General features: G+C 41.4%; 1 protein-coding gene across 2 annotated transcripts in view; it reads left to right on the forward strand.

The window, feature by feature from the left end:
• The window catches only part of sdk1a (sidekick cell adhesion molecule 1a), a 781818-nt gene that overhangs the window by 564613 nt on the left and 202645 nt on the right, over positions 1-14560 (forward strand). For both annotated transcript variants that reach the window (XM_059979483.1, XM_059979484.1), the window contains exons 15-16: positions 4319-4466; positions 9266-9406. In XM_059979483.1, coding sequence (XP_059835466.1) covers positions 4319-4466; positions 9266-9406 — 289 coding nt within the window. The remainder of the gene's footprint in view (positions 1-4318; positions 4467-9265; positions 9407-14560) is intronic.

Genomic DNA, 14560 nt, shown 5'->3' on the forward strand with positions numbered 1-14560 from the left:
TCGGCCCTCTCTTCCCCCCCCATTCCTGATGAAGGGTCTTGGCCCGAAACGTTGGCTACTCTTTTCTCACGGATGCTGCCTGGCCTGCTGAGTTCTTCCAGCGTTCTGTACGTATTCTTTGATCCACAGCATCTGCAGTTGTATTTTTGTGTTGTAGAGGCTAAGTTGTTGGGTGTATTTAAGGCAGAGCTTGATTGGACATAGAATATAGAAATCTACAGCACATTACAGGCCCTTCAGCCCACAATGTTGTGCAGGCCATGTAACCTACTCTAGAAACTACCTCAAATTTCCCTAGTGCATAGCCCTCTATTTTTCTAAACTCCCTGTACCTATCTAAGAGGCTCTTAAAAGACCCTATTGTACCTGCTTCCACCATCACCGCCGGCAGTGCATTCCAGACATCCACCATTCTGTGTGGCAAACCTGCCCCTGACATCCCCTCGGTACCGATTTCCAAGCATCTTAAAACTATGCCCCTTCACGTTAGCCATTTTAGTCCTGGGAAAAAGCCTCTGGTTATCCACATGACCAATGCCCCGCATCATCTTATCCACCTTTATCAGGTCACCTCTCATCCTCCGTCGCTCCAAGAAGAAAAGGCCAAGTTCACTCAACCTACTCATAAGGTACGCCCTCCAATCCACACGACATCCTTGTAAATCTCCTCTGCACCCTTTCTATAGTATCCACATCCTTCCTGTAGTGAGGTGACCGGAACTGAACACAGCAGTCCAAGTGGGGTCTGACTCTTGAACTCAATCTCTTGTTTGATGAATGTCAACACACCATACGCCTTCTTAACAATACTGTCAATACAATCAATACTGTGCAGCAGCTTTGAGTGTCCTATGGACGTGGGTCCCAAGTTCTCTCAGATCCTCCACATTGTCAAGAGTCTTACCATTTTTATTATATTCTGTCTTCAAATTGGACCTACCAAAACAAACCACTTCACACATCTGGGTTGAAGTCCATTTGCCACTTCTCAACCCAGTTTTGCATCCTGTCAATGTCCCGCTGTAACCTCTGACAACCCTCCAGACTATCCACAACACCCCCAACCTTTGTGTCATCAGCAAACTTTCTATCCCACCCTTCTACTTCTTCATTCAGGTCATTTATAAAAATCACAAAGAGCAGATCCCTGCAGCATACCACTGGTCACCATCCTCCATGCAGAATACAAACTATCTACAACCACACTCCACCTTCTGTGGGCAAGCCAGTTCTGGATCTACGAAGCAAGGTCTCATTGGGTCCCATGCCTCCTTACTTTCTGAAGGAGCCTTGCATGGGGACCTTTTCAAATGCCTTACTGGAATCCATATACACGACATCCACTGCTCTACTATCATCAATGTGTTTTGTTACATCCTCAAAGAATTCAAGCAGGTTTGTAAGGAATGACCTGCCCTTGAGAAAACCATGCTGACTATTCCTTATCAAATTATGTCTCTCCAAATGCTCATAAATCCTGCCTCTCAGGATCTTCTCCAACAATTTGCCCACCACTGAAGTCAGACTCATTGGTCAAAAATTTCCTGGGTAATTGCTACTCCCTTTCTTGAACAAGGGACCAACATTTGCAACTCTCCAGTCCCTATTGATGATGCAAGGATCATCACAAGAGGCTCAGCAATCTCCTCCCTCGCTTCCCACAGCAGCCTGGGGTATACTTCATTTGGTCCTGGTGACTTATCTAAGGCTTATCCTACTTAATGCTTTTCAAAAGCTCCAGCACATCCTCTTTCTCAGTGTCTATATGCTCAAGTGTTTCAGTCCGCTGTAGATCAGATGTATGTCTGATGGACATGGCATCAATGGTTACAGGGAGAAGGGGCTGAGGAAGAGGGAGAAAAAAAGGATCATGATTAAATGGTGGAGCAGGCTCGGTGGACCAAATGACCTAACTCTACTCCCATGTCTTATGGCCTTATGGTCTTTTAAGCTCAGCTAAAGCTTTTAGAGATATTCATAACGTGTATTGTTTAGCAATGCCAGATATTCTGACAAGGGAAGTATATGCATCGTGTGGAAAAGGCCTTGTCCCAGACGCCTATTTGGTCTATGCTTGCTGTCTGTGAGATACAAACAGTCCCCAGGTTACATACGAGTTCCGTTCCTGAGTCCGTCTTTAAGTCGGATTTGTACGGAAGTTGGAACAAGTACATCTGGTATCAGTTAGTCAAACGTTTGTCTTAGTATATAGTATATCTTTGACCTTTCTATGCATATAAACACTTAAGAAACATATGTATTCCAATAATTAAACCACTGTGTTGCTTAGTAATAATTGTAGCTTTCATCAGGGAAGAGCCTTTCTCATGATCCATTATTCTCACTTTATCCTTTAAAATTGTTCCGATCGTTGACTGACTGTAGCCTAACGCTTTTCCAATGACCGATGGCGTTTCACCTCTTTCCAAATGCTTTATTATTTCCACTTTATTTTCAATCACGATAGCTTCCCGGGAATGGAACAGAAACACTGCGGGCAGCGGGTCCTGAGCTTTGCCAGCTCCCAAGGTCCGCTGGGTCCTAAGGACCACTGCATTGAGACAAGCTAAATGGGACCAGTCGGGGCTGTGCTGGGTTTGGGTACTTGATCATCCACAATATTCCGCATGGGAATATAAACTGGAGGTGGGCAGTGTTTTTTTTTACAAGGTCAAGTTGTGAGCTCGACATCAATCCAGCACGGATGATACGGAGTCACTGGATCGACATCAACCCGGCACGAGAACGGTCTATCACTGGATCGAACTCGGGAACCTCTGTTCTCCAGCCCGGCGCTGATCTCACTGCACCTCCAGCCGACAGGAACTGGGGGGGGTGGGGGGGGGGGGAAGGGGAGGTGGGGTCAGGGTGATTCTTACTAAGAAAAATTTAAGCCAAGTACAAAGTTAAACACACAACACAGTGTCAACGGCAACGACTTAAAATGGCGGACGGCGTCATGATCCGACTTAAAATAGTGGACGCCGTTCTCCTTCCTCGGTTCGTAAGTACGAGTTGTCCGTAAGATGGGCGTTCGTAACTCGGGGACTACCTGTACTAAAAAGCCAAGCCATTCCAATATAAATCTGAAGGCATTATAGTGTGAGAGTGGTGTACAATCTAAAAATTAACAGGGCATCAATGTAATTTTTTCTAAATTATTACCATTTCTGAAATACGTTTGATTATTTCTGTGTATTTGCGTAACTGGATGTGTATGTGAGTAAATAAAAATGATGCTTTTACATTTTCTATTTATTCTACCAAATGTCCAGATACTAAGCTAAACAAAATAGCTACATTACAGCAATAACCACTATTGTTGAAATAAAATAAAATAACCCTTTCACCATTCAGTCTGCAATAGTGATTCTGCCACTTTAATTCTCCCTTCCCCTTTAACTTCTTCGTTCTCAGCCGTTGTCCCTGTTCCAATGAAGTTTTTATACCATTAACACACTTTACCAGCTTCTGGACTCAGCAATTTCAAATAATCAGCACCTGTAGCACTGCAGTTTCACAGTATTTTCCTCTGGGAATTTCAAATACTGTTTCTTCCTTGATCATTAACATCTCCAATAACCATACTTCCTTACTTGTCCCATTACCATCCTATTTCATCACACAACATTGTTACATTTATCACTTAATCTATCCTAACTTTTGATTGATCACAGTACTTTTGTTTTTGTTCATTCTCCCTTTCAAACGACTTCAACCGTTTGATGCACTTTAAATCAGTTAAATACTTTTTCCAGGTCTGTCCGAAGGTCATTTACCAGAAAATACTGTGAATGCCTTTTCTCTCACCAGAAGTGATTTCTGAGTATTTCTAGTACTAACAGATTTTACTTAAAATTTACCCATTGAACCAGTCATTGGACATCAGTGCTAAAGTTCATTTTGAAAATGCACTGACCAAGTAACGGAGCTTCTCATTGTGTTAAAGGCTCTATTTGAATATGAGTCATTGTTGTTGTGAATAATATTGATGATTGCTGTGTCAGATGTTCTCCTGAATGATAAAGTGGATGCTTGACAGCATTAGCACTCACAAGGTAGGATGAAGGGGCAAAATCACAAATCTTGCATATTTTCCTGTTAAGCTGTTGGAGAAATGTATGCTTTTTTTCTAATTGTAGTTGATTATTGATTAGTGGAGTCTTGGGATGGGTAACTAATTAATAAAACAATAAAAAATATGAACGTGTTGAATTTTCTCATTAATTTACAATTAAGTTTGTTGTCTTGAGTTGTATTTTACATAACTGACGTGCTATTTCATCTTGGGGCATTCTGCTTTTTTTATGTCCTCTAGATTCTCCATGGAAGGTACAGTTATCGAATATTAATCCTGATGTTGTGCACATTACTGTGAATGGATTGACATCAGCTCGCTCGTACCAGTTCCGGATCTGTGCAGTGAATCAGCTGGGGAAAGGGCAGTATAGTACCGAAACCAACAGGTACGTTCTTTTCCAATAGAGAAAGCAAAGCTTAATTAGTTCTATATTTAGTTTGATGCATAGGATTAATACAGTATGCCCCAACGCAGTGAAATATCTGGTTCACTAAGTTGCTATATTTTTCATCATTTTAACTTTTTAATATGCTGCACACTGCCCCCACTGAGCAAACAAAATATATAATATTTTGTTTATATGTAATTTTATATATATATAAAATGTTAATATGTTTTCATCTGAACATCTACAGAATACTACAGGTTAAGCTTGGAATGCAGGTGATGTCTCTGAAGATTTGCACAATTATGAAGAACAATTCCTGCAAAATATCCTAATGAATAAAATCATAAGCAAGGAGCATAGATTTGACGAAGGGTCTCGGCCCGAAACGTCAACAGCGCTTCTCCCTATAGATGCTGCCTGGCCTGCTGTGTTCCACCAGCATTTTGTGAGCATAGATTTGGTTCATTTAGTGAAAAGTGTTCCCCAATTATACCTTTAAGAGAAGTTGTTAATACACCATCTTTCCATCTTCAGGATCTACCAAATTCTTTATAGAAATTGAAGCTTTCTTGAAGTCTATTCACAATTGGAAAACTACACTAACTTAAGAAGTGAAATAATAACTTTGGTAGATTTAATGTATTTTGTGATCTTTGGGAAACTGAAAATATTTTTGAGCTGAAGCTTGAGGGTACAAATTTAGGAAGGAAGTTCAGGAATATAGAAGTTAATGCAACTGAAGGCTGTGCCTTCTATAGAGTGTTAATGGATGAGTTTAGAAAATGATATATGGCTGGAACGTTGATCAATGTGATGTATAATGTGGCCATGCACAGAACCAATAGCATTGTTAAGAAGCAGGAATGAGTGAAACTTTCAAGGATCTTGCTGATAGATGAATGGGATTAATGGAGAACCGTATATACGTGATTTTATTTTGCCATAATTAATTTTCTAATGATGATAATAAGCAATGGGAGAAGGAGAACATTAAAGAATAGCCTAGAACTGGTTTGTCCATGGTTAAATTTTGGACCAAACACACAAAAACCTTCATCTTGTTTTCAAGAGGTGTCATAGGACCTTTTGCATTCAACCTAGAGTGCAGAAGAGGGCATTGTTTAACATCTCTTCCAAAGATGAAATAATCAATGTAGCCATGGAGATGAATTTCAACAGCGGAGGGAAGGGGTCCAGAGAAAATCAAGCGGTCCTGAGGTTAAAAACCCTGTGAAATGTTAAAGTTCTGTCCATGTTCATGCAAAATGCAAGCAGGTTGTGGATGGAGTGATTCAAGCAAAGAGATGGACAGTGAGATGGCAAGAATGGGTGACAAGGTTTGCAAGACTTATCTGTTGACGTGACCAGCTCAGAGAAGTGATATCCTATGCTGTGTGACTCATCCCCTTGGTTGTCCAAAACCTTTATTTGCATACAAGGCACAAGTAAGGAATACATGGCGTAATTGCAGTAGTAGTAACATTCAAAAAGTTCACTGTTATCCACCTGATTAGCACCCCTTCCTTGAGACCAAATATTCAATCCTGTCATTTGTTGCCTTATGTAACCTCCACAACATATAACCATATAACAATTACAGCATGGAAACAGGACATCTCGGCCCTTCTAGTCCGTGCCGAACGCTTACTCTCACCTCGTCCCACTGACCTGCACTCAGCCCATAACCGTCCATTCCTTTCCTGTCCATATACCTATCCAATTTTACTTTAAATGACAATATCAAGCCTGCCTCTAACACTACTACTAGAAGCTCATTCCACACAGCTACCACTCTCTGTGTAAAGAAGTTACTCCTCGTGTTACCCCTAAACTTTTGCCCCTTAACTTTCAACTCATGTCCTCTTGTTTGAATGTCCCCTACTCTCAATGGAAAAAGCCTATCCACGTCAACTCTATCTATCCCCCTCATAATTTTAAATACCTCTATCAAGTCTCCTCTCAACCTTCTACGCTCCAAAGAATAAAGACCTAACTTGTTCAACCTTTCTCTGTAGTAACTAGCCAAAGCTTCAACTTGAAATCCCAAACCCACATTATCTGCCACCAAAGAATGGGACAGCTAAGTACATGGAAACAACACCACCTACAAATCCTTCTCTAAGTTGTACACTGTTGAATGTTGGAAAAGTATTGTTATGTCTTCATGGTAATTTGGTTAAGATTCTGGGATTCTGTCCAAACAGTTCTGGGAATCCCACTCACTGTCTGTAAAGCTTCAAGAAAGCTGTGAGCTTACCACCTTCATAGATCAGAGACATTGAGCATTGTCAGTGATGCCTACATCAGATGAATGAACAGAAACATTGTTGAACATAGTACTCTTGGACCTCAAGAGTAAGGAGCCTGCTAAAGAGCAATGCAAGAGTCCATTAATATGTAGAAGACACTAACAATTTGGTTGTCAATGCAGGGGAAACATCTGTGCTTAAATGGTCAAAATGTGGCATTTATTACTCACCCACAATTAATAAGCATTGCTATATTAAAGGTGGTTTGGATATGATTATTATAAGTGAAAAGATGAGTATTATTTCAATTATATCAAGCAGGATTGAAGACAATTTGGATGGTTTCTCAACTCTGGCATGATCCAGTTGGACATTATGGTTTTCTTTCTGCATCAGTCTTAATTGACTAAAAAAGGTGATATTATCATTGAAGAGAATTCAGGATTGAATAGCCCTTTTGTATTCATCATACAGCTTCTAACAGAGACATTAAGCTATATGTATGCAGGCCAAATTAATTTTAATTAAGTATTTGACAGAATTCTTTCCTCCCTTTTTAACAATATGCCAGATGATATATCACTTGCTTATGCAGAACAAACGTTGTTTTTGACCACTTGTTGGCCTGTTTAGTTAGACATTGACATTTTGCACTTTAATATGCTTAATTGTGAAGGTTCAATATTCTCCTGTTTACATCACCCTCTCTTAAATGTAGCACCATGAGCAATGAGGGGATTAGAAGAGTTGCTTTGGCAATCCATTCACTCAGCAGAGATTCAAAATAATTCACATGGTTAACTCATATTTTCTCATTTTCTTGTAACACAGAGGATACCCCAAAGATCAGAGCTCTCATCCCCATCAACTCCACCCATATTCTTCTACCATCCACTGCATTTGGTGTAATTAATGCATTAATGTGCAACGCATTCATCTTTGGGATGTGGGAGTACGGCACAAATTCAGGCCCTCCGAACCATGATGAGCCGAGCTAGTAATTAAACGCCTAAAACAACTAATCCCTTCTCCATTCTCTGCACAGTTATGGGTCAACTAATTATTGTGCTGCACAAGACCCAATCCAATTAATTTTGTCATTAATTATGCAATTCTGCAAAACCAATAATAGCAATTTTTATCAATACAAAATAAATGCCTTTGGCCATTTTTCCAGTCTTGATAAATTCCTACATACAAGACAAGCAACAGCTGTTTACGCTCACGAGCCCTTCTTTGAATTTCAGAGGAACCTGTGTTGTATAAGGATTCTGTTCTCAGAAATGCCTGTAAACCGAAATTTTCGTAAATCAGAAGTGAATGATTTTCCCTAGGATTGTGGTGTGAAACCTTTGAACTGACTTGCAAAGGGTGCAATAGGGATGGTTCGTGTTGGTGATATGAGTTCTTACCAGCAAGTGAATTGTGACAAGTCTTCGCCTAGATGTAACCAAGGGTGGGGTGATGGGGAGGGGGGCTGTTGGGATGGAGTGGGGAATCTGATCTGCTAACCAGAAAGGAAGCTCAGCAGTTTAATAAAAGAAAGTGTGTGCTGACGAGAGATGGCTTAGGCCATCCTGACTGGCTGCATCGCCGCCTGGTGTGGAAACTGTACCTCCCTCAATCGCAGGGCTCTGCAGAGAGTCATGCAGACAGCCCAGCGCATCTATAGGTGTGAACTTCCCACTATTCAGGACATTTACAAAGACAGGTGTGTAAAAAGGGCCTGAAGGATCATTGGGGACCCAAGTCACCCCAACCACAAACTGTTCCAGCTGCTACTATCTGAGAAACGGTACCACAGCATAAATCCAGGACCAACAGGCTCCAGGACAGCTTCTTCCACCAGGCCATCAGACTGATTAATTCATGCTGATTCAATTGTGTTTCTTTTCTATATTGTCTGTCCAGTTGCACATACTATTTTATTACAAATTACTGTAAGTTGCACATTTAGACAGAAGTGTAACAGAAAGATTCTTATTCCTCATGTATGTGAAGGATAAAGTCAATCGAATTCAATTCAATTATTCAAAAACTGAAGGAGAGCTTGGAGAAGGCACTGGCTTTTTCTCTGGGTGAGCTCCACCGTATTTCCTAACGAAGAGATTTGAGTACTGTACCTGACAGGAAAGTCTAGAAGAATTTGCACCAAGTTGGATTTCATAGGTCAGGTCTTCTGTAACCTGGACGCCGTTGCACAGGTACAATTAGATTTTCTTTTAACCTGTCATAAATATTGCTCAACAATATGACTTATGCAACAATTTAGACATTTTCAGCACCTAATTCCAAAATTCTTAAGGAATTCTTGAAGAATTAAAAACAAAGCTGTGTTCAGATACACCCTGGAAGTCAATATTGCCCCTCACTGTTAAAAATCAGAGGCATGGGCAACTATTATGTTTCTTCTTACACTGCAGTACTCCTGCTTCTGAAGATTATTATTTATGTAAAGTATCAAAAGTATTTTTAGCCTTCTATTTCATGAATTTGGCGAACAGTGTATCTGTATTGTAATTCATCATGTAATGCGCTTGATTACAGGTTGCTATTACCAGAAGAACCACCGAGTGCCCCTCCACAGAACATTATGGCCAGTGGTCGAACAAATCAATCCATAATGGTGCAGTGGCAGCCTCCTCCAGAGCAAGAGGTCAACGGGGTGCTCAAAGGTTACATTCTCAGGTACAAAGTGAAATATGAATGTCTCCCTACACGTAAAACTTCGAATTAAAATGACTGGAATTCACATCAGAAAATTGCTGATAGAGAAATTTGGAGGAAATGTATTGGAATTGCAAAACATTAAAAATTTACATTGTGATCATACATTTCCTGAACAAAAATAATAGATGGAAAAGGACATTTCTAGCTTTAGATAAGCACATGATGGAACTGGTATGGAGGGCACAGGTCGATGGGCCTAGGCAAAATAATAGCTCGGCATGGTATAGATGGGCCAAAGGCCCACTTTCTCTGTTGTAATGCTCTATGACTCTATGACTTGATGTGATTTAATTTGGAAACCAAAGTTTTAATAAAATTTCAGAGTCCAAGTTAATAGCATTATAAATGACACTTCAGTGCAATCGATGTTATTTTTGTGGAAAATAAACACTTTACACAGGTTTTGTTTTTGAGTTGCGTTTGTATTTCTTACTACACATGATTGTTAATACAATTCTGAAGGGGTTTTTGTACTGCAGATTAATATAGTATTCTGGCACCTCTGGGATCCAAGTTTAAATTAATCTTGGGCTGATAGAATGAAAATGTCACCCAGGAGTTCGCTCGCATAATATTTTTATCAGTGATTGAAATGTGATTTTTTTTTTTTCGTTTTGGAATTATCCCAGGTGTTTTTAGTCATTGCAGAAGTTTAACTGGATATTGCTCTGAGTTATTTTGCTCGTTTGTGTGAGGTGTATTCACCACTGAATGGGCATCAAAAGACATCAGTAGTTTTGCAGTGCTGCTTTACAATGTGAACTTAACTCATATTATTCCATAATGTGACTGTCCTTCATTCACAGACTAACCTCAGCAGTTCCAGCTTTACACATTCTCAATCAAAGAATGAATGACAGAACCCCAAAGTCCCTCAGCTCCCCCCCCCACGCACAAGCAGGAGCAGAGCAATGCTCCCCCCACCATCAAAAAAGCTTCTGTGCCCTCTATCAAGCACTGAAGTGTGCTGAAAAGTGTCAGTAAAGGGACAGACTTGCAGTACCCCAAAGACTACTCATTTACCCAATAATTCAACATACCACCAGCTCTCTCGCTCTCCCTAATAAGGGAAAAAGAGGTGTTCCCATTTCACAGGGAGATGGGAGACATAACAAACAACTCGCCGATATATGATGTTAGAAGTCTGTTGCGCCGCTTTTTTCAAACTCTGCACCCAGAGATTTGATCCCAGGGCTCAGGTCTTTGGATACATAGCCCACAGCAGCTCCCGATGTTCAGAGTTCTCCCACGACAGCTCAGTCAGGGGCACCGGCCTTGAATTAGCCTGTCTCCAGAGCCATGAAAATCCGGCACCCTGAAGGTGCATTTGTCTTTCAGGCCACGTCCTTGGGATATCAAAAAGCAGCCGGTCGTGAGGCCCTGAGAGCGGGTCCCATTCCAGCAAAGAATCGAAGTCGGAGTGTAACTCCAGGTCAGGGTCTTCAAAAGAACCTTGAAAAGGAAAAAAAGAGATAGAAATAGAGCTGTTTCCGAAGATGCAAGCAAAGGAGCCACTGTTTAACGCCATCTTAGCATTCTGCACAATTTTAGAGTTCAACATAGGAAATCACAGACCTTCGTTGCCTTTCTAGACTTGTAGAACCAAACCTTTGCCTTGTGCTAGTTCCACTGTTGCCAGAAACTGGAACTGGAGCACTGGCATGGGAGGTGTGGCAGACCCCAGGGAAGCAGCTCCCATCGATGCCAAATTCTTTAGGGTTGCATTTTTCAGGCTGGATCTCCACGAAGAGCAGTATTTACAGAGGCTGCCGATATCAGGGTAGCCATCATCAGAACCTTCTGCACTCTATGCCTTATTCTTAAGTTGCTGTTTCGATGCTTTGCCCTTCTGCACAGTTTGACGCTCTCTACAATATTGGGTAGGTTGTTAGTTCACCATACTCACAGCAAAATGATTTATTATATCTTTAGCTGAGCTGCTAAAATGGAGTAATGCCATGAACTGCCAGCATTGGAGACTCTCCCAGAGTCGGGCTGCCATAGACTACTTCCATGTTGTAACTTGAGCCCTTTCAGATCTCAGAGCTCTTCATGTATTGCAAGGGCTTCAGTTCATCCAGTGTTCAGATCAAGAGAGGAACTTCCCCAGGTCAATACTTCCTTGAGTATCCTACAGCTGTGTGTAACTTATTTATTAAAGGGCAATCATAGCTACCTATTGATTACAACTGGGGTGAAAGACTCTCCCTGGATTTTTATTCTTGTGTCCTCTCTAGTCACTATGAGGGACACTACAATGAAAACATATGGCAGCTGAAGGAGCTCAGTTGTGACTGTTGTTAACCACTTTAAAATGTGTTTTCCCTGTGCACCTTACCAGCTGTTCCCTGGTACTTCACAGTCAGAATCTTCTAGTTATTACTTGTATCAAAATGCACAACTTGGCAAACTGGCAACCAGAACTTGTGGTCAAGTGCATCCAAGGAAGAGAGCAGGTGAAGAGAGGTCAATGAGGAAACAGAAGGCAAGGATGAACATCAGAAGGAAGAGAAAAATCAGAGAGGAAGATGGCACCCAGCAGTACCTTTGTACTTGCATGTCATAGAGAAGTACAGCACAGAAGCAGGCCATTCAGCCCATCTAGTCAATGCCAAAACCATTTAAACTGCCTGCTCCAATGATTTGCACCTGGCCCACAGCTCTCCATATCCCTACTATATCCATGCTACTGTGCAAACCTCTCTTAAACATTGAACTCAAACTAGCATAGCCCACGTGCTGGCAGCTTATTCTACACTCTCATGGCCTTCTAAGGAAAGGTGTTTCTCCTCATGTTGCCCTTAAACTTTTCACCTTTCATCTTTAACCTATGACCTCTGGTTGTAGCCCACCCAACCTCAGTGGAAAAAAGCCTGCTTGTACTTACCCTATCTATTCCCCTCAAAATGTTATATACCTCCATCAAATCTCTCAATCTTCTACATTCTAAAGAATACAGTCCTAACTTATTCAGTCTTTCCTTATCACTCAGATCTTCCAGAACCAGCAACATCATTGTAAATGTTCTCTGCAATCTTTCTACCTTATTTACATCTTTCCTGTAGGTAGGTGACCAAAACTGCACACAGTACTCCAAATAGGCCTCACCAATGCCTTATACAACTTCAACATAACATCTGATCTCCTCTAATCAGTACATTGATTTATGAAGGCCAATGTGCCAAAAGCTTTCTTTACGACCCTGTCTACTTGTGACACCACTTACAGCAAATTATGGACCTGTATTCCCAGATCTCTTTGGTCTACCACACTCCTCAGTGCCCGACCGTTCACTGTGTAAGACCTACCCTGGTTGGTCCTACTGAAGTGCAAAACCTCACACTTGTCTGCATCAAATTCCATCGGCCATTTTTCTGCTAAGTTTTCCACCTGATGCAGATCATTCTGCAAGTCATGGTAGTCTTCCTCATTGTCGCTCCACCCCTAACCTTGGTGTCATCCACAGATTTGTGGATCCAGTTAACAACGTTACCATCCAGATTATTGATATAGATGACAAATAACAAAAGATCCAGCACCCGATCCCTGTGGTATACCACGGTCAGAGGCCTCCAGTCAGAGAGGCAACATCTACTACCATTCACTGGCTTCTCCCACAAAAACAATATGTAACTCAGTTTACTACCTCATCCTGAATGCCAAGTAGGTGAATCTTCCTGACCAGCTTCCTATGTGGGACCTTGTCAAATATGTTGTCCATGTAGACAACATTCACTTTCCCGGTAACTTCCTCAAAAAACTCTATAAGATTGGTTAGACATGACCCACCATGCACCAAGCCATGCTGACTATCCTATCCAAATACTTGTATATCTGGTCCCTTTGAAAACCTTCCAATAATTCTTGCCCAGCTGATGTCAGGCTCACTTGCTTATAATTCCCTGGTTTTTGCATAGAGCATTTTTTAAACAGCAGAACAACAGTGGCTATCCTTCAGTCTTCTGGTACCTCTCCTGTCGCTAAGGATCTCTGCTAGGGCCCCGGCAGTTTCTGCATTTGCCTCCAGTCAGTTCCAAGGGAATATTTTGCAGGCCCTGGGGGTTTGTCTATCATGTTTGCCTCAGGGTAGCAAACACCTTCTCTGTAATCTGTACGAGGTCTATGACATTGATGTCACTTTGCTTCACTTCTGTAAGCTCTGAGTAAGTACAGATGTAAAGAATGCATTTAAAATTTCCCCATTTGCTTTGGCTCAACACATGGATTACCATTCTGGTCCCAGACGACCAATTTTGTCCCTTGCTATCCTTTTGTTCTTAATATACCTGTAGAATCCGTTAGGATTCTCCTTCACCTTGTCTGCTACAGCCAACTTCATGTCTTCTTTTTGCCTTCTTGATTTCTTAAGTGTTCTCTTGCATTTCCTGTACTCCATAAGTGCCTCATTTGGTCCTACTTGCCTATAGCTGCTATGAGCTTTGTTTTTTCTTTTAACCAGGGCCTCAATATCTCTTGAAAACCAAGGTTCCCTACACTTGTTATCTTTACCTCTTACAGACATCCCAGCTGTCCCGGAAGTTCTGGGAATCTCCCGCATATCGATAGCGGCTCCCTGATGCCTGCAAATTATATATAATATCCTGGAAATTGATTTTTTGGAGAGGGAGAGGAAGAGCGAGAGTGAGCAGGAGCATCCTGATTGGTCTGTCTTTGTGCTAAGTAGACCTATCAGTTTTCTCTGTGGGCGGGCTTTGCAGTCGACCTCTCTCTCTCTTTCATTGTCCATCAGTTCAGTTTAGTGTCCTGCAGCGCCATGGCAGAGTGTTCCAAAAAAAAGAAAATATTAAACGCAGTTCACCCCAGACTACACTAAAGTGTACCCCTGCCTAATAGGGGTCAAAGATAATGACAGTGTTGATTGCTGCACTGTTTGCAACAGTGACTTTTCTGTTGCCCACGGTGGGTTAAATGACTGTAAAAGACATGTTGAGGTGAGTTTAACAGGTGTCATTCATTCATTAGCATGGCTAATGTTATTTAAGCTAACTTGCTAGCTGCTAAGGAGCTACTCTATTGATGTCCTTTGTGATGAGGCTAAACTCCCTGTAGACTTGCTTCAAGTTGTAATAGAACAAAAAATGACTCCATGAT

The sequence above is a fragment of the Hypanus sabinus genome, chromosome 9 (assembly GCF_030144855.1).
Source record: "Hypanus sabinus isolate sHypSab1 chromosome 9, sHypSab1.hap1, whole genome shotgun sequence".
In the NCBI taxonomy this organism is placed as follows: domain Eukaryota; kingdom Metazoa; phylum Chordata; class Chondrichthyes; order Myliobatiformes; family Dasyatidae; genus Hypanus; species Hypanus sabinus.